The 27024-nt window shown below is 46.6% G+C and overlaps 1 protein-coding gene across 1 annotated transcript in view; it reads right to left on the bottom strand.

The window, feature by feature from the left end:
- Positions 1 to 23399, bottom strand: part of LOC134872420 (A disintegrin and metalloproteinase with thrombospondin motifs 2-like) — a 40074-nt gene extending 16675 nt beyond the window's left edge. Inside the window, 18 exon segments of the mRNA XM_063895702.1 lie at positions 4314 to 4473; positions 4634 to 4797; positions 4886 to 4966; positions 5068 to 5191; positions 7064 to 7197; positions 7574 to 7656; positions 9094 to 9183; positions 9261 to 9406; positions 9722 to 9835; positions 11697 to 11829; positions 11959 to 12102; positions 12244 to 12349; positions 17198 to 17351; positions 17664 to 17825; positions 18515 to 18618; positions 20835 to 21027; positions 21368 to 21819; positions 23316 to 23399. Of these exon segments, the coding sequence (XP_063751772.1) occupies positions 4314 to 4473; positions 4634 to 4797; positions 4886 to 4966; positions 5068 to 5191; positions 7064 to 7197; positions 7574 to 7656; positions 9094 to 9183; positions 9261 to 9406; positions 9722 to 9835; positions 11697 to 11829; positions 11959 to 12102; positions 12244 to 12349; positions 17198 to 17351; positions 17664 to 17825; positions 18515 to 18618; positions 20835 to 21027; positions 21368 to 21819; positions 23316 to 23391 (2620 nt within the window). The 5' untranslated portion in view covers positions 23392 to 23399.
- Positions 23400 to 27024: the final 3625 nt, after the last annotated feature.

Genomic DNA, 27024 nt, shown 5'->3' on the forward strand with positions numbered 1-27024 from the left:
TTGCTCCGCTCAGGAAAACTGAATGCCCGAAAACCCGCGGGTACACGTTAATGCGTCTTGCCCCGTCAGAAAACGTAAACCCCTTTTTCCCCCGCGGTCAGTACACGTTATGCGTCTTCCCCCCGGGGTCGGGTAAAATTAATGCCCCGGGCACCGGGGTCAGGAAAACACTTTAAATTTGCGTTTTTGTTCCCGCGTCGGGTAAACGTGAAACGCTCCTGCACCGCGTCAGGTACACTTAAGCCCCCTTGCTCCGCGGAGGAAAACGGAAGGCCCCTGCACCGCGGTCGGGTTTACCCCGTTAAGGCCCCTTGCTCCGGGGCAGGAAACGTGAACCGTTTTCCCCCCCCTCAGTACACTTTAATCCCGTCCTGCACCGGGTCGGGTACATTTAAAAGTTTTGGGCCCCGGGCCCGGGAAAACTGCCGCCCGGCCCCGCGGGTCCAGAAAAGGGCGTCCGGGAAAAACCGGGGTCAGTACACGTTAAGGCGCCCGCCCGGGGTCGGGTACATTTAAAGCTCCTAAACCCGGGGTCAGGAAAAACCTTTTAAGCCCCTGAAACCGCGTCGGGTACCGTTAATCCCTTCTTGCTCCGGGGTGGGTAAACGTGAACGCCTTGCCCCGCTCGGGTACACTTAAGCGGGCCGCACCGCGGTCGGGTACACTTTAATTTGCGTTTTTGCCCCGGGGTCGGGTAAACAAAAAACCGTCTTCCCCCGCGTCTCCCGTTAATGCGTCTTCCCCCGGGGTCGGGTACACTTTAAATTGCTCCGAAACCGCGGCCAGGTACACGTTAATGCCTTGCCCCGGGTCAGGAAACGGAACGCGCCCCTCCCCGCGGTCGGGTACCCTTAAGGGCTCTTGCTCCGCTCAGGTAAACGGATTCCCCCCTGCACCGGGGGCCCAGGTAAAACTTAATGCTCTTTGCCCCCCGGGTCAGGTAAAAGTAACGTCTCCCCGGTCAGTAAACGAAGCGTCCTGCCCCGCGGTCATACACTTTAAAATGCTTTTCCTCCGGGGCCGGGTAAAGGGAAACGCTCTTTTCCCCGCGGTCGGGTACACTTAATGCTCCGCACCGCGGTCGGGAACCGGGAAATGCGCCCTGCCCGCGGAAAGGTCCCTTAAAATGGGGCCTCCCGCTCGGGTAAAACTTTAATCGTCCTGCAAAGGGGCCCAGGAACACTTAATGCTCTTGCCCCTTTCGGGAAAGGGAAAACGCGTCTTGCCCCGCGTTTTTTAAAACTTTAACTCCTGCACCCGGTCAGGTAAAACTTAATGCGTCTTCCCCCGGGGTCAGGTAAACGGAACGCGCTTCCCCCCGGGGTAAATACCTTAATGCTCCTGAAACCGCGGTCATAAACGTTAATCGTCCTGCACCGGGGTCATTTACATTTAAGCTCCGCACCCGGTCATAAAAGGGAAATTTGCGTCTTGGGCCCCCGGTCGGGGTACACAAATTTGCCCTGAAACCCTTCGGGTACACTTAATGCTCCTACCTCGGCTTTTCCCTTAATGCTTTTGGGCCCCTCGGGTAAAATTAATGCTCCTGCACCTCTCGGGAAAAACTTTAAATTGGTCCTGCACCGCGGTCGGTACACGTTAATCTTTTCCTCCCGGTCGGGTAAACGGAACCGCCCTTGCCCTCGGTCGGTACACTTTAATCTCCGGGCCCCCTCAAAACACGTTAATGCGTCTTCCCCCCCTCATACACTTAATGCGTTTTTGCCCCGGGGTCAGGTACACTTAAGGGGCTTTTTTGGGCCCCCCCGTCGGGTACACTTTATGCGTTTTTGTTTCCCGGCCCATAAACGTGAACCTCCCCCGCGGCCCAGGTAAACTTAATGCGTCTTGCCCCCGGTCAGTACAATTAATCCGCCCCCCAGTACACTTTAAATGCTCCTGCCCCCGGTCGGACACGTTAATGCTTTTGCCCCCGGGTCGGGTAAACGGAACGCCCTCCCAACCCTTTCAGGTACCTTAATGCGTCTTGAAAACCGCGGTCGGGTACACGTTAATGCCCTGCACCGCGGTCAGGTACACGTTAATGCGTCCTGAAACCGCGGTCATTACAGGGTTAAAAATCCTCCTGCACCGCGTCAGGTACCGTTTTTCCCGCTTGCCCGGGGTCAGGTAAACGGAACCGTCTTCCCCCCGGTCAGTACCTTTAATGTTCCTCCCCCCCGGCAGGACACTTAAGGGCCCCCTTTGCCCCCGGGGTCAGGAAAACGTGAACGGGGTCTTCCCCCCGGTCATTTACACGAAAATTGCTTTTGGGCCCCCTTTCCGGGTACACTTAAGGCTTTTGGGGCCCCGGGGTTCGGGTACCCCCAAAAAATTGGCGCCCGGCCCCCGGTCAGGTCACTTTAATGTCTTGCCCCGGGGCCCAATTTACACTTAAGGGCGTCCGAAACCGGGGTCGGGTAAAACGGAAGGGGCCGTCCGCCCGCGGTCGGGAAACCTTAATCTCCTCAACCGGGGTCGGGACACGTTAATGCGCCCCTGCACCGCGGTCATACCCCTTTAAGGGTTCTTGCTCCGGCCCAGGTAAACGTGAACGCGTCTTGCCCCCGGGTCGGGTACACTTAAGCCCCCGCCCCCCGGTCGGGGACACTTTTAATGCCCCTTGCTCCCCGGTCGGGTAAAGGGGGAACCTTTTTGCCCCCCCCGGTCAGGTACACGTTAATGCGTCCTCACCGCGGTCAGGTACACTTTAATGGTTCCTGCACCCGCCCCATACCCCTTTAAATTTGCGGTCTTTTCCCCCCCCGGTCATACACTTAATGCTCCTGCCCCTCGCCCCGGGAAACACTTAATCTCCTGCACCCGGGTCGGGTACACTTTAAAACCCTCTTCTCCCCCCATCCCTTTAATGCTTTCCTCCCCCTGGGTCGGGTACACGAAAATGGGCCTGCACCGGGGCCCCCGGGTACCTTAAATTTGCGTCTTGCTCCGGGTGGGTAAACTGAACGCGGCTTCCCCTCGTCGGGTACACGTTAAGGCTCCTGCCCCCTCATAAAGGGTTAATGGGGTTTCCCCCCGGGGCAGGAAAAGGGTTTAATGCGTCCCCCCCCGCGTCGGGTTTAAAAACTTTAAATGCGTCTTGCCCCCGGGGTCGGGAAATTGAACGCGCCCTGAAACCGCGGTCAGGTACACTTTTAATCGTCTTCCCCCGCGGCCCGGGTACAAGTTAATCGTTTTGCCCCGGGGTCAGGTAAACTTAATGCGCCTCACCCGGGTTCAGGTACCGTTAATGCTCTTGCTCCGGGCCCGGTAACGTGAACGCTCCGCACCGCGGTCAGTACACGTTTAATGCTCTTGCCCCGGGGCGGGTAAACTGAAGCCCCTGCCCCGCGGTCAGGTACACGTTAAGGCTCTTCCCCCCGGGGTCGGGTAAACTAAAACCTCTTGCCCCGGAAAGGACCTTAATCCCCGCCCCCCGGGGTCAGACACGTAATGCCCCTGCCCCCGGGGTCGGTACACAAAAATTTGCTCCTGAAACCGCGGCCCGGGTACACGTTAATGCCCCCCTGCACCGCTAAAGGTACACTTTAATGCCCCTTGCTCCGGGGGTAAGAAACGTAAACCCGCGCCCTTCCCCCCGGGGTTTCGGGAACACGTTAATGCGTCCTGCACCGCGGTCAGGTACACGTTAATGCGTCCTGCACCGCGGTCAGGTACACGTTAATGCGTCCTGCACCGCGGTCAGGTACACGTTAATGCGTCTTGCCCCGCGGTCAGGTACACGTTAATGCGTCCTGCACCTCGGTCAGGTACACGTTAATGCGTCCTGCCCCGCGGTCAGGTACACGTTAATGCGTCCTGCCCCGCGGTCAGGTACACGTTAATGCGTCCTGCACCGCGGTCAGGTACACGTTAATGCGTCCTGCCCCGCGGTCAGGTACACGTTAATGCGTCCTGCACCGCGGTCAGGTACACGTTAATGCGTCCTGCCCCGCGGTCAGGTACACGTTAATGCGTCCTGCCCCGCGGTCAGGTACACGTTAATGCGTCCTGCACAGCGGTCAGGTACACGTTAATGCGTCCTGCCCCGCGGTCAGGTACACGTTAACGCGTCCTGCACCGCGGTCAGGTACACGTTAATGCGTCCTGCACCGCGGTCAGGTACACGTTAATGCGTCTTGCCCCGCGGTCAGGTACACGTTAATGCGTCCTGCACCGCGGTCAGGTACACGTTAATGCGTCTTGCCCCGCGGTCAGGTACACGTTAATGCGTCCTGCACCGCGGTCAGGTACATGTGAATGCGTCTTGCACCGCGGTCAGGTACACGTTCACCAGCAGCAGTGTTGTTTACCTCCCCCGCAGGGCTTGGAGCAGTGTGACCACTTCTTCAGCGCCCACTCGTAGAAGATGGCGTCCTCCTGCAGCAGGTTGGACTCCAGCGAGGAGCGGAGGCTGTCCTGGATGATGTATTTGTAGGAAACCGTGACCTTGGACTCACCATGGGAACGAACCTGAGGGACAGAAACAAGGCAGGTGCCTTTTTACCGAATAACGATAAAATACAATCAGATATTTCTGCAATCCCATCAAGAAATCTAAGGACCTTTCTCCAGAACACATTTGAGACCAGGGTTTAAGTGCCTGCGGCTCAGGGAGGTGTGTTGGACTGACCATGAGCAGAACTCCGTACTTCAGGGGTCCGGTGGTCTGGATGGATTCCTGCTGATCAGTGTTGCTGTACTCCCACATAACCCCCTTCTCAATCACCACCCGGGACTCGGTTAACTCGGCCTCGTTGTTCAGGAAGAGGTGACCGGTCTCTGTGTTGGTCATCGCTTCAGCAGGAAACAATAAACACACTCGGTTTAACTGGAGAAGGATGACGAGCTACAGACGATCCCTCCTTCATCCTCCCCTCCTTACCCAGGATGTGAGGAGTCCCTCTAAACTCTTGGATCAGGAGGTGTCGGGCTCCTTTCGGGATCTCCAGGATCTTCAGGTACCCTGAAGAAAAAATTGTGCGTCCCACAGCACGGTCACATGACTTCACGTCACAACTGCTAAGCTAAAGGCGGCTAATGTTAGCGTGGTGATGTGCTGGTCACCTGGTTTCCTGGTGCTGCGGGTGAAGTTGCCCTTGATGATCTTGCAGCTGGAGTTTTCTCCTCCACAGACTCCACAGCGATCCTCCTGCAGGTCGGAAGCGATCTGGCCGTCACAGCCCACATGCTGTGGGGGGACACTAGCATTAACACAGATGAAGAACTGCAGAGTGCTGACATGTACTTCCTGTTCCTGAAAACATGTCCCAGTTTAGGAGTAATAAAGGACGGAAGATGATCAGAGTCACAGGACACATGGGGGGAGGGGGAGGGGGGGGGGGGGTTACCTGCTCTGCCACCTATGCTGTAACACTGCTAGCCCCGCTATGGGACTAATAATAGCATCCCCATTGTCCCCACTGCCTGGAAATGGCCCTGTCACCTCTCACACCTCCACCCAGCCCCCGACCATCAGCTCACAGACGTTCTTCACACCAGCCCGTTTCTTCTCCCCCCTCCTGAAATCCTGCCCAGACGAGCTGTGTGGGATTGGAATCTCTATTCAACCTGAGCCTGAAGCAAGGGAGGGTACCACTACTGTGAAGACGTCTTGTGTGGTACCTGTGCCCAAGGACTTCAACAGCTACCGGCCGGTGGCGCTGACATCCCAGCTGATAAAGACCCTGGAGAGGCTGGTTCTTGTGAGACCATCGATGGACCCGTTGCAGTTCGCCTAGCAGCCTGACATCGGGGTGGATGACGCTGTCATCTACCTGATGCAGAGGTCCCTCTCCCACCTGGAGAAGGCTGGAGGCCCTGTGAGGATCTTTGATCTCTCCAGTGCCTTCAACACTATCCAGCCCCTGCTCCTGGGAGACAAGCTGCTGCTAATGAGGGGGGGGGGGGGGGATCACCACCTCACCTCCTGGATCCTGGACTACCTCACCAACCGTCCACAATACATGAGGACCAGGGAGTGTCAATCAGACACCATAATCTGCAGTACGGGGACCCCCCAGGGGACGGTGCTGGCACCGTTTCTCCTCACCCTCTACACTGCAGACTTCCCCCACAACACGCCGACCTGTCTCCTGCTGAAGTTCTCTGAAGACTCCGCCATCGTCGGCTCATCTCCAACGAGGACGACAGGGAGTACAGGGAGCTGACGCAGGACGTCATCCTCTGGTGCCGGAGGAACCACCTCCAGCTCAACGCAGGGAAGACCAAGGAGCTGGTGGTGGATTTCAGACGGAGCCAACACTCCCCCCCCCCCCACCCCCCCCTCCAGGGAATGGACATAGAGATTGAGAAAGTACCTGGGTGTTCATCTGAACTACAAACTGGACCGGTCCGATAACTCTGCTGCTCTCTAAAAGAAGGGACAGAGCAGACTCTTTCTGCTGAGGAGACGGAGGTCTTTAGGGGTGGAGGGGGCACTCCTTCAGACCTTCTTTGACTCTGTGGGGGCATCAGCTGGGGCTGCAGCATCTCAGCTGCTGACAGGAAGAGACTGAACAGACAGATAAGGAAGGCCAGCTCTGTCCTGGGGAGTCCTCTGGACCCTGTGGAGGTGGTGGGAGACAGGAGAATGGCCGCCAAGCTGTCCTCCCTGCTGGACAATGTGTCCCCCCCCCTCCAGGACCCCCTGTCCGCACTGTGCAGCTCCTTCAGCGACAGGCTGCTGCCCCCGTGGTGTCTCAGATACCGCAGGTCCTTCCTTTCCTGCAGCGGTCAGACTCTATAACCAGCATGGCCCCCGGTAGACCCCTCCACATATTACATCAATGACTGTAACACCCCCTGTTGTGTTAATGACTGTGCAATACATGTCTGGCTGCTATACTTTTATTTTTGTGTATTTGTAAACTGTGCTTCTTGTATATGTTTTATCTGCGTGGAACATTAAGATGTCCCCTCTGTGGGACGATCAAAGGGATTCTGATTCTGATCTGCAGTGAAACCCAGGTCCTGACCCACAGATCATGTGACAGTCACATGACTCACAACACATGAAGACAGAGACAGGTTGACAGTGGGACTGAAGCAGCATAATAAAGACCTCACACTCTCCTTGGACGCAGACGCTGTGCCCGTCGCTGTAGGAACACGGTGTCCCATCATGCACCTGTCGGCCCATGGAGACCACCGCCGCCGTCTCCTGAGAGCGGCAGAACAGACGGCAGCGCTCGTCAGCTGCAGGGAAACATGTCACATGTCTGTTGAGACTCCATAGAGTGAAAACATACAGAACGACCATGAAACAATATCACACACACACACACACACACACACACACACACACACACACACACACACACACACACACACACACACACACACACACATACACACACACACACACACACACACACACACACACACACACACACACACACACACACACACACACACACACACACAAAACTTTAATCTAATCTTGAATTTCCAGGAACATAATGAGTGTGTACAGTGTGTATTATCAGTGTGTACAGTGTGTATTATCAGTGTGTACAGTGTGTACAGTGTGTATTATCAGTGTGTACAGTGTGTATTATCAGTGTGTATTTACGGTCGGGATGTTGATGAGGAAGCCAGTGATGTTTGATCCCTTGGTGTTCGAAGAACGGGTTCCAGACTTTACACTGATCCTCCCTAAAACACACACACACACACACACACACACACACACACACACACACACAGATTATTTACAAACATAACAACACCTGGGATATATACTGTATATATACTGTATATATATATATATATAGTATATATATATATATATACTATATATATATATACTATATATATATATATAGTATATATATATATATATAGTATATATATATATATACTATATATATATATATACTATATATATATATAGTATATATATATATACAGTGTATATATATATATACTATATATATATACACTGTATATATATATAGTATATATATATATACTATATATATACTATATATATACTATATATATACTATATATATAGTATATATATAGTATATATATAGTATATATATATATACTATATATATACTATATATATAGTATATATATATAGTATATATATATGTATATATATACTGTATATATATACTGTATATATATATATACTATATATATACTATATATATAGTATATATATATGTATATATATACTGTATATATATATATACATATATATATACAGTATATATAGTATATATATATGTATATATATACTGTATATATATATGTATATATATATACAGTATATATATACATATATATATACTATATATATATAGTATATATATATAGTATATATATATATACTATATATATATACTATATATATAGTATATATATAGTATATATGTATATATATACTGTATATATATATACATATATATACAGTATATATATGTATATGTATATATATACTGTATATATATATATACATATACATAGCAGGGTTTCCGTTAGAAAAAAAATCTGCCGGTCAAAGTGACCGGCCGAGGTTTCACCTTCCGGACATTTTGATAACATTTCAGAAAAAAACTTGTAAGGCTACTCTGCCTGGGACCGGCCATATTTTAACAATAGCCGACGTAGCCTATTTGTTTGTTAGCAGAAGACGCTAGCCGCATTCAATAAACAAAGTGGTTGTCATGTTTACGCTTTTCACGGTAGAATCTTTGCTGCACGCAAACGCTCGTGGGCCAATCACACGCCATACACCTTCCGATGTATTTGTAGGCCTGTTAGGTTAAATTATTTTATTCTAATAGGCTACTGTGTTACTACATTAGACTTAGCCTAAATGGTAGTATTATTCTGAAAATCAAATTGAGTTAGATAGAGGGATTATTAGTCAATTTCAAACGGACACTTTGACCGGTGAGATTTCATTTTCTCGGACATTTATTTTTTTTCCCGGCCAATGTCCGGTAATTACCGGACAACGGAATGTCTGATACATATATATATACTATATAGTATATATACATATGTATATGTATATATACTATATAGTATACTCTGAGCTCTTCAATTCAAACACTGTATCTGTAGATGTATCCCCACCTATAGTCGGTGAGGGGGGGGCAGTCCTCTCGGTGGCACAGCTGGAACTCGTAGCTGTTCCCAGCGCAGGGTCGCCCCCCGTTGTTTGGCCTGAGGAAACGACAGGTTAGTGTCTTCTGATTGGTTCGTGAGGCTGTGACATCACAGACGATTGACAGCTGACTCACGCCGGGGTGTCACAGTGCCGCGCCCTGAAGCGAACTCCCCCCCCGCAGCTCCGGGAGCAGGGGCCGAACGGGCTCCAGGGGCCCCAGCCGCCGTCTTGTTTCAGTAGGTCGGGCGTCAGACGCATGCACAGGCCCCGGAAACAGTGCTGTTACCATGGAGACAGGAAGCAGACAAGCGTTATTCTGTATGCTAAGCTACGCTAGCTGTTGCCTCCTGCTAACAGTCTTTATGCTAAGCTAGGCTATAAAGGAACTACAGCACGAGTTTGAAATGAGATCATCACGCCAGCATTAGCCGCTTTAGCTTAGCCAGTTTCTTAAATGTGAAAATAAATAAGAAATCTGAGAAAAGTCACATGGAGAAATCTCATTGGACCAGGGAGATGCTGCCTTCAGGGACCAACACAGAACATGCTCGCGTGAACATTGCTCTGATTATAACCCGCTTCCTGTTGCCTCACCTTCCCCGGTCCACACTTGGTGCCGTGCAGCGCCGGGCCCTTCTTGGTCTTGCAGTAGAACGGGTTGCTGTACTCGCTGCACCACAGCTGCTTGCAGGGGTCCAGGGTCGTGTACTGAAAAACACACAGGATAACATCACTGACATGGTCTCTGGGGATCCTGGGGGGTGCAGTCACGTGACAGGCAGTGTGAAGTCTGAAGAGCAGCAGGGTTCCTGTGAGAGCGTGGTGGTCGAAGGGATGAATAACGTCCTGGTGGTGTAGCCATGTGGGGCTCCCAGGAACCCCTCTAGCATCCTGAACAGATGTGGCTTCACCATCTGCAGCAGAACCCTCAGCACCCTCAGAAACCTCAGACACCTCAGAACACTCAGAACCCTCAGAACACTCAGAACCCTCAGAACCCTCAGAACACTCAGAACCCTCAGAACACTCAGAACCCTCAGAACCCTCAGAACCCTCAGAACACTCAGAACCCTCAGAACCCTCAGAACCCTCAGAACCCTCAATCAATTCAATCTTCTAATATTGAGACGTTTCCAAGGCAGTCCATTCCAGACAAGGCCCCTTAAACAATGTCCCTTAATGCCCCTTGAACAATGTCCCTTAAACAATGTCCCTTAATGCCCCTTAAACAATGTCCCTTAATGCCCCTTAAACAATGTCCCTTAAACAATGTCCCTTAATGCCCCTTAAACAATGTCCCTTAATGCCCCTTAAACAATGTCCCTTAAACAATGTCCCTTAATGCCCCTTAAACAATGTCCCTTAAACAAGGCCCCTTAAACAATGCCCCTTAAACAATGCCCCTTAAACAAGGCCCCTTAAACAATGCCCCTTAAACAAGGCCCCTTAAACAAGGCCCCTTAAACAAGGCCCCTTAAACAATGTCCCTTAAACAATGTCCCTTAAACAATGTCCCTTAATGCCCCTTAAACAATGTCCCTTAAACAAGGCCCCTTAAACAATGCCCCTTAAACAAGGCCCCTTAAACAATGCCCCTTAAACAAGGCCCCTTAAAAAAGGCCCCTTAAACAATGTCCCTTAAACAATGTCCCTTAATGCCCCTTAAACAATGTCCCTTAAACAAGGCCCCTTAAACAATGCCCCTTAAACAAGGCCCCTTAAACAATGCCCCTTAAACAAGGCCCCTTAAACAAGGCCCCTTAAACAAGGCCCCTTAAACAATGTCCCTTAAACAATGTCCCTTAATGCCCCTTAAACAATATCCCTTAATTAATGCCCCTTAAACAATGCCCCTTAAACCATGCCCCTTAAACAATGCCCTTTAAACAAGGCCCCTTAAACCAGGCCCCTTAAACAATGCCCTTTAAACAATGCCTGTTAAACAAGGCCCCTTAAACAATGTCCCTTAAACAATGTCCCTTAAACAAGGCCCTTTAAACAATGTCCCTTAAACAAGGCCCCTTAAACAAGGCCCCTTAAACAAGGCCCCTTAAACAATGCCCCTTAAACAATGCCCCTTAAACAATGTCCCTTAAAAAATGTCCCTTAATGCCCCTTAAACAATGTCCCTTAAACAAGGCCCCTTAAACAAGGCCCCTTAAACAAGGCCCCTTAAACAATGCCCCTTAAACAATGCCCTTTAAACAATGTCCCTTAAACAATGTCCCTTAAACAAGGCCCTTTAAACAATGTCCCTTAAACAAGGCCCCTTAAACAATGCCCCTTAAACAAGGCCCCTTAAACAATGCCCCTTAAACAATGTCCCTTAAAAAATGTCCCTTAATGCCCCTTAAACAATGCCCCTTAAACAAGGCCTCTTAAGCAATGCCCCTTAAACAATGTCCCTTAATGCCCCTTAAACAATATCCCTTAATTAATGCCCCTTAATGCCCCTTAAGCAAGGCCCCTTAAAAGGTGTGAACCAATCATGGAACAGATTTGATCTTCCTTTCTCACACCCCCGCCTCAGTCTGTCTGTCCCGCACTGACGCCTCACTGAGTCCCTTACCGCGGTGCAGAGGCTGTATCCTGGTCCGAAGTCGAAGCGACACTGCTGGTCCATGGTGTACTGAAACCCCGGCAACGGAGGCTGAGCTGGCCAATCGTGGAGGAACGGGTCGTCACGGAGACAGTCGTAGTTGCTGAGGAGAGACATGGCAAATGTGTTTCAGAACCTGGTTCCTCTTTGGATACCTCAACCCGTTATTACTCCTTCTTTTAGTTATTCAACTCCCACCCCGTCCCTGTGGCTTGGTGCCTTCAGGACTCACTGCAGGTACTGGTGCAGCTCCCTCCAGCTGCAGCGGGACCAGTGGTACCGCTGGAAGGTGGCCTGGACCTGCGGGGACATGATGCTGCCCAGCGGGACGTCGTCCTCGCAGGCATTTGCCTCGCCGTCATGCTCCATCCCCAAACTGAGAGACAGGGACAGACAAGAGACACCTGGAGGTCATTTTGATTCACACTGGACACCCAGAGTCATCCCTACGAGACACCTGCGGGTCATCTCTATGAGTGTGTGTGTGTGTGTGTGTGTGTGTGTGTGTGTGTCTCACACATGTCCCGTTTCATGAGCAGCTACGAAAGCTGAGGAAAATCCGTCTTCAAGGACGAGGACACAACTCCGGTGTAGCTGACACATTCCTCTAACTGGAGCATAACCTGCGGAAGGGGGGGGGGGCAAAGGTACTTGTAGTATTAGCAGTAGTATTAGCAGTAGTATTCGCAGTAGTATTAGCAGTAGTAATAGCAGTAGTAATAGCAGTAGTATAGCAGTAGTAATAGCAGTAGTATTAGCAGTAGTATTAGCAGTAGTATTAGCAGTAGTATTCGCAGTAGTAATAGCAGTAGTATTAGCAGTAGTAATAGCAGTAGTATTAGCAGTAGTATTAGCAGTAGTATTAGCAGTAGTATTAGCAGTAGTATTCGCAGTAGTATTAGCAGTAGTAATAGCAGTAGTAATAGCAGTAGTATTAGCAGTAGTAATAGCAGTAGTAATAGCAGTAGTATTAGCAGTAGTAATAGCAGTAGTATTCGCAGTAGTATTAGCAGTAGTAATAGCAGTAGTAATAGCAGTAGTATTAGCAGTAGTAATAGCAGTAGTATTAGCAGTAGTATTAGCAGTAGTAATAGCAGTAGTATTAGCAGTAGTAATAGCAGTAGTAATAGCAGTAGTATTAGCAGTAGTAATAGCAGTAGTATTAGCAGTAGTAATAGTAGTAGTAGTAGCAGTAGTAATAGCAGTAGTAATAGCAGTAGTATTAGCAGTAGTAATAGTAGTAGTAGTAGCAGTAGTAATAGCAGTAGTAATAGTAGTAGTAGTAGCAGTAGTAATAGCAGTAGTAATAGCAGTAGTATTAGCAGTAGTAATAGTAGTAGTAGTAGCAGTAGTAATAGCAGTAGTATTAGCAGTAGTAATAGTAGTAGTATTAGCAGTAGTAATAGCAGTAGTAATAGCAGTAGTAATAGCAGTAGTAGTAGCAGTAGTAATAGCAGTAGTATTAGCAGTAGTAATAGCAGTAGTATTAGCAGTAGTAATAGCAGTAGTAATAGCAGTAGTAATAGCAGTAGTAATAGCAGTAGTAATAGCAGTAGTATTAGCAGTAGTAATAGCAGTAGTATTAGCAGTAGTAATAGCAGTAGTATTAGCAGTAGTAATAGCAGTAGTAATAGTAGTAGTAGTAGCAGTAGTAATAGCAGTAGTAATAGCAGTAGTATTAGCAGTAGTAATAGCAGTAGTAATAGCAGTAGTAATAGCAGTAGTATTAGCAGTAGTATTAGCAGTAGTAATAGCAGTAGTAATAGCAGTAGTAATAGCAGTAGTAATAGCAGTAGTATTAGCAGTAGTATTAGCAGTAGTAATAGCAGTAGTAATAGCAGTAGTAATAGCAGTAGTAATAGCAGTAGTAATAGCAGTAGTATTAGCAGTAGTAATAGCAGTAGTAATAGCAGTAGTAATAGCAGTAGTATTAGCAGTAGTAATAGCAGTAGTAATAGCAGTAGTAATAGCAGTAGTATTAGCAGTAGTAATAGCAGTAGTAATAGCAGTAGTAATAGCAGTAGTAATAGCAGTAGTATTAGCAGTAGTAATAGCAGTAGTAATAGCAGTAGTAATAGCAGTAGTAATAGCAGTAGTAATAGCAGTAGTAATAGCAGTAGTAATAGCAGTAGTAATAGCAGTAGTATTAGCAGTAGTAATAGCAGTAGTAATAGCAGTAGTAATAGCAGTAGTAATAGCAGTAGTAATAGCAGTAGTATTAGCAGTAGTAATAGCAGTAGTAATAGCAGTAGTAATAGCAGTAGTAATAGCAGTAGTAATAGCAGTAGTAATAGCAGTAGTAAAGCGTAGTATTAGCAGTAGTAATAGCAGTAGTAATAGCAGTAGTAATAGCAGTAGTAATAGCAGTAGTATTAGCAGTAGTAATAGTAGTAGTAGTAGCAGTAGTAATAGCAGTAGTAATAGCAGTAGTAATAGCAGTAGTAATAGCAGTAGTAATAGCAGTAGTAATAGCAGTAGTATTAGCAGTAGTAATAGCAGTAGTAGTAGCAGTAGTAATAGCAGTAGTAATAGCAGTAGTAATAGCAGTAGTAATAGCAGTAGTAGTAGCAGTAGTAATAGCAGTAGTAATAGCAGTAGTAATAGCAGTAGTAATAGCAGTAGTATTAGCAGTAGTATTAGCAGTAGTAATAGCAGTAGTAATAGCAGTAGTAATAGCAGTAGTAATAGCAGTAGTAATAGCAGTAGTAATAGCAGTAGTAGTAGCAGTAGTAATAGCAGTAGTAATAGCAGTAGTAATAGCAGTAGTAATAGCAGTAGTATTAGCAGTAGTAATAGCAGTAGTAATAGCAGTAGTAGTAGCAGTAGTAATAGCAGTAGTAATAGCAGTAGTATTAGCAGTAGTAATAGCAGTAGTAATAGCAGTAGTAATAGCAGTAGTAATAGCAGTAGTATTAGCAGTAGTAATAGTAGTAGTAGTAGCAGTAGTAATAGCAGTAGTAATAGCAGTAGTAATAGCAGTAGTAATAGCAGTAGTAATAGCAGTAGTAATAGCAGTAGTATTAGCAGTAGTAATAGTAGTAGTAGTAGTAGTAGTAATAGCAGTAGTAATAGCAGTAGTATTAGCAGTAGTAATAGTAGTAGTAATAGCAGTAGTAATAGCAGTAGTATTAGCAGTAGTAATAGCAGTAGTAATAGCAGTAGTAATAGCAGTAGTAATAGCAGTAGTATTAGCAGTAGTAATAGCAGTAGTAATAGCAGTAGTATTAGCAGTAGTAATAGTAGTAGTAGTAGCAGTAGTAATAGCAGTAGTAATAGCAGTAGTATAGCAGTAGTAATAGTAGTAGTAGTAGCAGTAGTAATAGCAGTAGTATTAGCAGTAGTAATAGCAGTAGTAATAGCAGTAGTAATAGCAGTAGTAATAGCAGTAGTATTAGCAGTAGTAATAGTAGTAGTAGTAGCAGTAGTAATAGCAGTAGTAATAGCAGTAGTATTAGCAGTAGTAATAGTAGTAGTAGTAGCAGTAGTAATAGCAGTAGTAATAGCAGTAGTAATAGCAGTAGTAATAGCAGTAGTATTAGCAGTAGTAATAGCAGTAGTATTAGCAGTAGTAATAGCAGTAGTAATAGCAGTAGTAATAGCAGTAGTAATAGCAGTAGTAATAGCAGTAGTATTAGCAGTAGTAATAGCAGTAGTATTAGCAGTAGTAATAGCAGTAGTAATAGCAGTAGTAATAGCAGTAGTAATAGCAGTAGTATTAGCAGTAGTAATAGTAGTAGTAGTAGCAGTAGTAATAGCAGTAGTAATAGCAGTAGTAATAGCAGTAGTAATAGCAGTAGTAATAGCAGTAGTAATAGCAGTAGTAATAGCAGTAGTAATAGCAGTAGTAATAGCAGTAGTAATAGCAGTAGTAATAGCAGTAGTAATAGCAGTAGTAGTAGCAGTAGTAATAGCAGTAGTAATAGCAGTAGTAATAGCAGTAGTAGTAGCAGTAGTAATAGCAGTAGTAATAGCAGTAGTAATAGCAGTAGTAATAGCAGTAGTAATAGCAGTAGTAATAGCAGTAGTAATAGCAGTAGTATTAGCAGTAGTAATAGCAGTAGTAATAGCAGTAGTATTAGCAGTAGTAATTGCAGTAGTATTAGCAGTAGTAATAGCAGTAGTAATAGCAGTAGTATTAGCAGTAGTATTAGCAGTAGTAGTAGCAGTAGTAATAGCAGTAGTAATAGCAGTAGTATTAGCAGTAGTAATAGTAGTAGTAATAGCAGTAGTAATAACAGTAGTATTAGCAGTAGTATTAGCAGTAGTAATAGCAGTAGTATAGCAGTAGTAATAGCAGTAGTAATAGCAGTAGTAATAGCAGTAGTATTCGCAGTAGTAATAGCAGTAGTATTAGCAGTAGTATTAGCAGTAGTAATAGCAGTAGTAATAGCAGTAGTAATAGCAGTAGTAATAGCAGTAGTAATAGCAGTAGTAATAGCAGTAGTAATAGCAGTAGTAATAGCAGTAGTAATAGCAGTAGTAATAGCAGTAGTAATAGCAGTAGTATTAGCAGTAGTAATAGCAGTAGTATTAGCAGTAGTAATAGCAGTAGTAATAGCAGTAGTATTAGCAGTAGTAATAGCAGTAGTAATAGCAGTAGTAATAGCAGTAGTAATAGCAGTAGTAATAGCAGTAGTATTAGCAGTAGTATAGCAGTAGTAATAGCAGTAGTAATAGCAGTAGTAATAGCAGTAGTAATAGCAGTAGTAATAGCAGTAGTAATAGCAGTAGTATTAGCAGTAGTAATAGCAGTAGTATTAGCAGTAGTAATAGCAGTAGTATTAGCAGTAGTAATAGCAGTAGTAATAGCAGTAGTAATAGCAGTAGTAATAGCAGTAGTAATAGCAGTAGTAATAGCAGTAGTAATAGCAGTAGTAATAGCAGTAGTAATAGCAGTAGTAATAGCAGTAGTAATAGCAGTAGTAATAGCAGTAGTAATAGCAGTAGTAATTGCAGTTGTAATTGCGTAAGTATTAGCAGTAGTAATAGCAGTATTTAATAGACGTAGTAGTAATAGCAGTAGTAATAGCAGTAGTTTTGCAGTAGTATAATAGCAGTAGTATTAGCAGTAGTATTAGCAGTAGTAATAGCGTTAGTATAGCCAGTAGTAATATGCAGTAGTAATAGCAGTAGTAATAGCCAGTTGGATTTGCAGTAGTAATAGCAGTAGTAATAGAAGTAGTAATAGCAGTAGTTTAGCAGTAGTAATAACAGTAGTATTAGCAGTAGTAATAGCAGTAGTAATAGCAGTAGTAGTAGCAGTAGTAATAGCAGTAGTAATAGCAGTAGTAATAACAGTAGTAATAGCAGTAGTAATAGCAGTAGTAATAGCAGTAGTATTAGCAGTAGTAATAGCAGTAGTAATAGCAGTAGTAATAGCAGTAGTAATAGCAGTAGTAATAGCAGTAGTAATAGCAGTAGTAATAGCAGTAGTAATAGCAGTAGTAATAACAGTAGTATTAGCAGTATACCCTGCATGCCGGAGGGCCCGAACTCCTGCCTGGTCAGGTACACGGTGTGGTCGTGCTGCTCGGCGTGGTTCTGCTCTCTCTGCTGGAGGTAGGACCAGCCGCAGACGTTCTCCAGACTCTTCTGAGGGTTCCCCACAGAGATCAGCTGCTGCGACTGACAGAGGTATACCACTTTTAGTTCACTAGCTGACATGTGATCATTGGATTCATGTCTCCTGTAAGCCAGGAGGTTACCGCTCAGTGTTGGGAACATATGGTACTCCATCACTGAAGATCTAAAGGAACGTCTGGGTAGTGTAGGTCTAAAAGGACCGACATACAGGACCTGGGTCTGCTCCGGGATCGTACATGAACTCTAGGACTTCCTGATCCACAAAGGGCCCTCCTGAGTAACACAGGGCCCTCCAGAGTAACACAGGCCCCTCTAACACAGGGCCCTCCTGAGTCTCTAACAATAGGGTTTTACCTTGGCTGGAGACAGCATGATGATCCTGACCAGCACTACGTTGATGTTGGCGCCCAGAGAGTGATCCTGATAGATCTCGTTAACCTGGATCACAGAGGAGACACTGCAGCTTCAGAGAGGATGCAGATACAGAATCTCAGAAACATCTTCAGCAAAAAGGGCCTGAGTGATCCCCTGCTGGGTGACCATTGATCCTCAGCAGCCTGGACCCTCCTCATAGAGAGGTAAGAAATCCACTGTGGGTCCAGCTGAAACTCAAGGAGGAAGTTCAGCGGGACTTTGGTTCAGATTACAGTTGCGTCCAAAGAGCACAAAGTATATTTCAGGAACTGGTTTTGAGACTAACACAGAGAACTGATTTCAGTGAAAAGGAACATCTGTGAGCGTTGTGGATTCTTCCCCCTCCTGAGTAATGAGGCAACCCCCGCTGACCACAGAATTAACTTGCGGGGCCCTTTTTTTTCCACTCACTTAGTACAATGCGAGACCGGATTACAACATCCATACATGTTACTCTATTCCTCTATCCATCTACCACCCTCCCCCCCCCCATCCTTTCTACCTCTCTTTTTAACCCTAACAACCTAAACCCTTTCCCCCCCCCCCCCCCCCATCACCCCCCCTCTCTCCCCCCCCCTCCCCCCCCCCCCCCCGCCTCCCCTCCCAACCCCCCCCCCCACCCCCACCCCACCCGTACCCCCCCCCCCACCCCCCCCCCCCCCCCCCCCCCCCCCCCCAACCCAGGTCCCCCCCCCCCCCCCCCCCCCCCTTCCCCCCCCCCACCCCTGAACCAGTTCCCTGACGGCTTCCTGAAACAGTTCCCTGAGGGCTTCCTGAAACAGTTCCCTCACCTCGATGCTGAACTCCTCGGCCCCCTCGATGTAGCGCCGGCGGCGGGCTGATCTTGATCCAGACCAGACGTCCTGCTGGAAGTTCAGAGAGCCTAAGAGAGGACCTGCAGGGACACACAGATCAACATCACTCCCTGTCCCGAGGACATTTGTGAGGACAGTGTCTCTACAGAGGGCAGAAGGCCTGAATGCTAACTTGGAGGCTCTAAAGCGTCCCCCCCGATTAGGTCAGGGTGATAAGGCTCAGAGACTATCAGGGGACTTCAGGGACTTGGACGTCTCTGAAGGATCGTGGTCGGACTCGTCCTCACTGATGGAAGCCTGCTTCCTGCTTCATGGTGTCTCCTGTTGCTCAGTTTAAAGCCAGCTGAGTCACGGCTGACCGGAAGACAGAAAACAGACGTGCTGTTCAGACTGCAGACCAGAGACCCTGCTCTGAGGCTGGGATCAGGTCTCTGTCTGGCTTTAGTTCTGTGTTAAACAGTTTCTTTCTAAAGCTCATCTCTTCAAGACTGAAGGCACTGTGTGTGTGTGTGTGTGTGTGTGTGTGTGTGTGTGTGTGTGTGTGTGTGTGTGTGTGTGTGTGTGTGTGTGTGTGTGTGTGTGTGTTTGTGTGTGTGTGTGTGTGTGTGTGTGTGTGTGTGTGTGTGTGTGTGTGTGTGTGTGTGTGTGTGTGTGTGTGTGTGTGTGTAGGATGAGTTGATCTGAGGTGACGTAAACTGTGGTTATGAGAAACAGATCCAGACGAGGAGCTGAACTATCCATCAACTCAGGAACAAACTGCAAAACCACCGGACTCTGAAACCCTGCTGCCACGTCGCAGTTTGTGTGTGTGTGTGTGTGTCTCTCTGAGTGTGTTCCTCTGAGTGTGTGTGTGCCTCTCTGAGTGTGTTCCTCTGAGTGTGTGCTGTGTGTGCATGTGTGTGTGTGTGTGTGCTGTGTGTGTGTGTGTGTGTGTGTGTGTGTGTGTGTGTGTGTGTGTGTGTTGTAAAGCTTCCGTCCTCCCTGCCAAGTTTCCTGGAACAGTGTCTGTGTTTTTGGTTTGATCCTCTCCTTCTGCAGTTACTCTGAGAAAATACTCCACTATAACCTCTAATGTTACACTGAACCATCACGACAACAAAACAAAAACACAACAATACAATATCACACTCAAAAAGCCAGAGAATTTAGCCACCTTTAGCTTAGCGGTGGGGACGTGAAATCATGTGACCGTGCTGTAGTTCCTCTATAGCCCAACGTTAGCCACCTTTAGCTTAGCGGTGGTGATGTGAAGTCATGTGACCGTGCTGTAGTTCCTCTATAGCCCAACGTTAGCCACCTTTAGCTTAGCGGTGGTGATGTGAAGTCATGTGACCGTGCTGTAGTTCCTCTATAGCCCAACGTTAGCCACCTTTAGGTTAGCGGTGGTGATGTGAAGTCATGTGACCGTGCTGTAGTTCCTCTATAGCCCAACATTAGCCACCTTTAGCTTAGCGGTGGAGACGTGAAGTCATGTGACCGTGCTGTAGTTCCTCTATAGCCCAACATTAGCCACCTTTAGCTTAGCGGTGGTGACGTGAAGTCATGTGACCGTGCTGTAGTTCCTATATAGCCCAACATTAGCCACCTTTAGCTTAGCGGTGGTGATGTGAAGTCATGTGACCGTGCTGTAGTTCCTCTATAGCCCAACATTAGCCACCTTTAGCTTAGCGGTGGTGATGTCAAGTCATGTGACCGTGCTGTAGTTCCTCTATAGCCCAACATTAGCCACCTTTAGCTTAGCGGTGGTGATGTCAAGTCATGTGACCGTGCTGTAGTTCCTATATAGCCCAACATTAGCCGCCTTTAGCTTAGCGGTGGTGAGGTGAAGTCATGTGACCGTGCTGTAGTTCCTCTATAGCCCAACATTAGCTTCCTTTAGCTTAGCAGTGGTGAGGTGAAGTCATGTGACCGTGCTGTAGTTCCTCTATAGCCCAACATTAGCTTCCTTTAGCTTAGCAGTGGTGAGGTGAAGTCATGTGACCGTGCTGTAGTTCCTTTATAGCCCAACATTAGCTTCCTTTAGCTTAGCAGTGGTGAGGTGAAGTCATGTGACCGTGCTGTAGTTCCTTAATAGCCCAACATTAGCTCTTCAGGAATCATAAAGAGGTTAATATCTGGAGATTATCCTGCTGAACTAAACGTTTGTTTGACACAGAGATTATTTTCTGACATAAACCAAAATCAGATGGAGGAATCCCATTGGACCAGAGAGGCGCTGCCTTCAGGGACAATCAGGAATAGCTGCACTGTAGGAAGTCAGTTTGAAGAGGAGAGATTATATGTTACATGAACTCACCTCTGAGGAAGTCTTCAGCTGTTTGATTGACAGCCGGTTGTTTCTTAATGATGGCCGTTGGGCGATAAACGATGTGTCGCCTTCCTTCCTCCTCTTCCAATTCCTCTTCCTCCTCTTCCTCTGCTCTTCCTGTCCTCCATCGATCCAGCGGCTCGATGAAGAACTCCTCCTGACCAGTCCGGATCATCCCGGCCTGCACATCACAGAGAGTCAGCGTTAAGGAAGAAGAGTCTGAGCCTTATTCTTCATAAAGTGCAGCTAACCCTGAACGAGCGCATGCCCGGCTGCTATAATGAGTGTTAGCATGTGAAATTTGCTGTCAGTCACACGGGGCCACAGCAGGAAAAGAATCCTCCATCCTTCCTCCACATCTGGATTCAATCAGAGTCCGCTGTAAGAAGGGAGGCTGATCTGTTCCAGTGTTTGCTCTCACATCTGTATCCATGAACTATATCGCATATGTCATGCATGTTGTGGAACTGTTTCACAGATATGTTTCATGTTTTTGCGCTGAAACTTCAGTTGACACCTACCAGCCCGTCACAGTTGCTGATGGCAACGGACGCGTCCTCCATGTTGGACACGTCTCCGGTGTAGAAGCAGCCAACGTCCCCTATTGGCTGAGAGTGTTGGCGTCCCGACTCCTCCCACTCCATGGTGGCGGCGGGGGCCACCAGGCGGGTGTTGGGGCGCAGCCTCAGGTGCAGCGCCATGCCGAACACTGTCACGTTGTAGAAAAGCTCCGCCTCCTGCTCCCCGGGACCCCGCCCCCTCCAGCCACGCCCTGTCTGATTGGACGGTGAAGCATCTGTGGGCGTATCTTTGTGTCTGTGGTTGTTAACGTCAAAGGGCTTGTCCTCTGTGGAGGGGGCGTGTCTCCTGCTGCGGCGGGGGGCGGAGACTGATGCGGACAGAAAATGGCCCTCAGCGTTGGTCCTGATTGGACGAACGACAGCGAAGTCTGACAGCACCTGATAGAGAGAGGCTGAGAGAGAGAGAGAGGGAGAGAGTGAGAGAGAGAGAGATAGAGACAGAGAGAGACAGAGAGAGGGAGAGAGAGAGAGAGACAGAGAGAGAAACAGAGGGAGAGACAGAGACAGAGAGGGAGAGAGTGAGAGAGAGAGAGAGAGAGAGAGAGAGACGGAGAGGGAGTGAGAGAGAGAGAGAGAGAGAGAGAGAGGGAGAGGGAGTGAGAGAGAGAGAGACAGAGGGAGAGATAGAGAGAGAGAGAGAGTGACAGAGAGGGAGAGAGAGAGAGTGACAGAGAGGGAGAGGGAGTGAGAGAGAGACAGACACACAGAGAGAGACAAAGAGAGGGAGAGAGACAAAGAGAGGGAGAGGGAGAGAGAGTATAAATATACAAACACAGAGGTGGGAGAAGTACTCAGATCTTGTACTGCAGTGAAAGTAGAAGTCCTGTATTACTTTAAACTGAGGCTGAATAATAACCCATCAGTGCTGAGTTGTTGTTTTAAATGTGGAAACAGTTTTCTGTCCTCTGTCATAAATACCTCTTAAAGACAAACACCACAAAAAGAGTGTGTGTGTGTGTGTGTGTGTGTGTGTGTGTGTGTGTGTGTGACCCCTGACCTCTGCAACCTCAGACAGAAATCTGCCTCCATCCTCATTAAATCACTACACTCACACACACACTCACACACACTCACACACACACCCTGGATGATGAAATATGATCTGAATCCCTCACATTCCTCAGACGGCAGAGCGTATAAACAGAGAGATTTATGGGAAAAACGTGGAGAGGAAAGTTCTTTGAGTCAGAAACTCTTCCATGTGAAGACAGTCCTCCCTCCAGGTTAAAGCACCAGTGTCTCTCTACTTTAAAGAGTCCTCTCCTACTTTAAAGAGTCCTCTCCTGCTGATGTTCAGGTGCATATCAGTATGTAGTGTCTCTACTTTAAAGAGTCCTCTCCTGCTGATGTTCAGGTGTATATCAGTATGTAGAGTCTCTACTTTAAAGAGTCCTCTCCTGCTGATGTTCAGGTGTATATCAGTATGTAGTGTCTCTACTTTAAAGAGTCCTCTCCTGCTGATGTTCAGGTGTATATCAGTATGTAGTGTCTCTACTTTAAAGAGTCCTCTCCTGCTGATGTTCAGGTGTATATCAGTATGTAGTGTCTCTACTTTAAAGAGTCCTCTCCTGCTGATGTTCAGGTGTATATCAGTATGTAGAGTCTCTACTTTAAAGAGTCCTCTCCTGCTGATGTTCAGGTGTATATCAGTATGTAGAGTCTCTACTTTAAAGAGTCCTCTCCTGCTGATGTTCAGGTGTATATCAGTATGTAGTGTCTCTACTTTAAAGAGTCCTCTCCTGCTGATGTTCAGGTGTATATCAGTATGTAGTGTCTCTATTTTAAAGAGTCCTCTCCTGACTGTAGCACCAGTGGTGCAGATGAAGCCTCTAGCAGCTGCTGCTCCTCAGTGATGAATATTTAGTTAGGGTTAAAAACGGCCGCTCACCTGACTCCTCTGAGAGGGAAGAGACGTTCTGCAGCAGAAACACGATTATTAAAAATCCAGAAGAAAACTGATCCATCCTGAGAGAGACGCTGAGACGAGTGAGAGGGAGAGAGAAGAACTGCTGCTCATTATCTCCTCCCACACACACACACACACACACACACACACACACACACACACACACACACACACACACACACACACACACACACACACACACACACACACACACACACACACACACACTGCAGTACCGGTGTGTGTACACTAGATAGAGGCGGTGTTACTAAATGTTTCTGATCCACACCAGTACTGCAGTACTTCTCTCAGTGGTATTTTTCATAGTACTTGTACTACAGAAGCTTGAGTACGAGCCAAAGCGGTAAGAAGCGGAACTTTGTTATCTTCGCAAATTCAAAACCAACAAAACAGTCATTCACTTAATGTTTGTTTGAAATCAGATCAATCACAAACATTGAAGATCAATAAAACCCTCTCACATCAAGTATTGTTCAGAAGTCGTTTAATTAACCCAATCATTGACAGCGACATCATTAAACACGTATGGGCATTAAAGTGACTTTAAAGCCAACCTGATTAAATTCAACCTGTTCAAAAAGTGAAATATAAAATCAGGAATCAATAACATAAAGTATTCAAAGTTCAACAAATGATCAAAAAGATCTGGGGATAGAACACATGATTATTGAGTGATAAAGGACAGATGGTAGTTAGGAAAACTTTCAACGGCCACAGCAACAAAATAAAGGACCTCCTCATCTCCCTGTGCTCTGATTGGTCCTCCTCATCTCCCTGTGCTCTGATTGGTCCTCCTCATCTCCCTGTGCTCTGATTGGTCCTCCTCATCACCCTGTGCTCTGATTGGTCCTCCTCATCACCCTGTGCTCTGATTGGTCCTCCTCATCTCCCTGTGCTCTGATTGGTCCTCCTCATCTCCCTGTGTTCTGATTGGTCCTCCTCATCTCCCTGTGCTCTGATTGGTCCTCCTCATCACCCTGTGCTCTGATTGGTCCTCCTCATCTCCCTGTGCTCTGATTGGTCCTCCTCATCACCCTGTGCTCTGATTGGTCCTCCCCATCTCCCTGTGCTCTGATTGGTCCTCCTCATCTCCCTGTGCTCTGATTGGTCCTCCTCATCTCCCTGTGCTCTGATTGGTCGACCTCACTGTTCACCATTAAAGTCATGTATTAAAGTTCTGGACCATCTGTTTACAACACTTCCTTAATATCCTCCCAATTTCTTTGAGCAGCCGTTCAAACCACACTTTGATGGCAAGCCAGAGTTTCTGTATTGAACTTTGTTGACTTGACTGAGCTTCCCTGAACATCTGATTGGTGTAGGGCTCTCCTCCATTACCTGTTACCATCTTATCTATTGTACCCAGAAGCTCTCTGACCTGCTGCCTGTCTCCTGTCTGTGTGTTGTCAAACACACAGTATCTACCTCCACACACGGAGACCAGGTCCTTGACATGTCTGTTGGATTCAGATGGAGGTCAGATATTTTCACTTCAAACCAGTCCTACCATAGTTAGAGCTGGGGGGTTAGGGACAAGCTCTATGCTAACCCTATAATGTCCTTTTTTTTTGTTTTTTTACATGAATTTAATTGCCACGGTTCAATGGAATCAGATATGTGTGCTTAGTTTTTGATGGTAGATCTGCAGAGTCTCTGCTGTCCTGAAAATGGGGAGTTCATTCCACCAATCAGGAGACAGGATAGCAAACCGGCGTGTTTCTGAGGGGTATCACGGTCCCACTCCCAGAGATGGAGCAGCGAGCTGATTGGCTGACGCGGAGCAAAGTCCTGACTGTCATGATGAGATTGGAGAGAACTATCCCCTTTTAATCTTCCTGACAGAAACCAGTAGGCTAACGTGATAAAGGAGAGGATGTTGGAGCGCAAGGCAGTCATGGTTCAGTTTCTTAACACAGCATATCAATGTTATCAGCCATTAGTAACCTTTGGTAGTTGCATAGTTTAACAGCCCAACAGTAAAATACTCCTCCAAAAGTAATCCTGTGTTATTATCCCATTTTTATTTAGTAATAATAAGTTATTATTATGTGTTTGTACAAGCGCACCAGTTATTGATTCCTTGCTAAATTCATTTGAACTTTTCCATATGTTATGAAATAAACTCAAGCAGTTATACAATAAACCCGCTGCAGTGATAGGGGGCATACCCCTATCACTGCAGCGTCAGCTCTCACAGAAATGTAGTTGGTGGTTGTAGTGTGTGTGTGTGTGTGTGTGTGTGTGTGTGTGTGTGTGTGTGTGTGTGTGTGTGTGTGTGTGTGGGTGTGTTTGTGGGGGTGGGGTGCATATGAAAGAGAAATCGTTTTGTTACTGAAGTCAAACTTCACTTTCGGTTGTTTTTAGAGTACAGATCATTTTGCTTGTCTGAAGCAGTTTTTAAATCTGATCAGAGGGTTAGGGTTACATAAATCCAACCTGTAACAAGTTGGTTCCGCTCAGAGCTCAGACTTCCTCTTCATTATGTAAGGGTTAAGGTTACCAGTAAAATGGCAGAGCAGTGAAAAGATGGCTGAAATCAGATCACCTGACAGACATGGCCTGTGCTGCCAACGCTTAGAGATCCTTACCAAAGTTATTCATTTGAAACAAAGACTCTGTTTGTGCATCAGATATAACATAGTTGTTACACCAGGAAGGAAGAAGGTTTGCATGAAGTGGAATATATAATTATGGATTAACCCAACAGGCGCAAATATGTGTCGAGAAAATTCTGTTGAAATATGTTATGAAAAATCAAAGACAGAAATCAAAGTGCTTGCATATCAATCGCGAGTGGCAGGAGCCTCCAGGGTGATCCCAAGAGTGAAGTCGCCAACAGGTGATATTACCACAGACCCTGCTGAAATCAGTCATATCTTTTCAAACTACTATTCTGATTTATACACCTCATGTTCTCCACAGGATTGGGACAGCCCTAACCCCTTAGACACTCTAGTTTATCCCCAAGTTGATGGGAGTGGTTCCGGTGAACTGGGATCTCCGTTAACCATCATGAGGTTACAGAGATCTTTACAGAGTGGTACATCGCCTGGTCCTGATGGTTACACCACAGAGTTTTTTAAGCGTTTTGTTCTGTACGCCCCGATCCTGATGAGAGTATTCAATGATGCCTTTCTGAAATGCCAGTTACCGCCTACTTTGTCGGAGGCCTCAATCACTCATTTGTTGAAGAAGGATAAGGACCCCCTCTTGTGTGGCAGCTACAGGCTGATATCCCTTTTAGACCTAGACTTTAAGATCATGTCTAAGGTTCTATCTAGCCGTTTCAAGTCAAATTTCATCAAGTTCCAATCTGCGGAGCCACTTCCTAAATTGGCCTTCAAAATAAAAGCCCCTGCTGTGTCGCTTTCTCTCGGGCTTTCATTGAAGTCCCATCACAGAGATCAGGTTTCAGGTCAGGTTTCAGGTCTCCTTCACGTGTTGGTTGTTTTTGTTTTTGCTGTTTCTTAGATTCTGCCCGGATGAGGTTTTATTTTGTAGACCGGATGCAGATGCTGTACCGTATTTCCGCATGACTACAGAAAGGCGTTTCTGAGGAGATGGCAGAAACCAGTAAATCCGGTAAATTCATTTACTCCTGATTCTTTCACACTTTTATTCTTTAATCCCACTTTTCCTCCTTAGTTAGTTTACTTCCTGAGATGTTTCC

This window comes from Eleginops maclovinus, chromosome 11, assembly GCF_036324505.1.
Source record: "Eleginops maclovinus isolate JMC-PN-2008 ecotype Puerto Natales chromosome 11, JC_Emac_rtc_rv5, whole genome shotgun sequence".
NCBI lineage: Eukaryota > Metazoa > Chordata > Actinopteri > Perciformes > Eleginopidae > Eleginops > Eleginops maclovinus.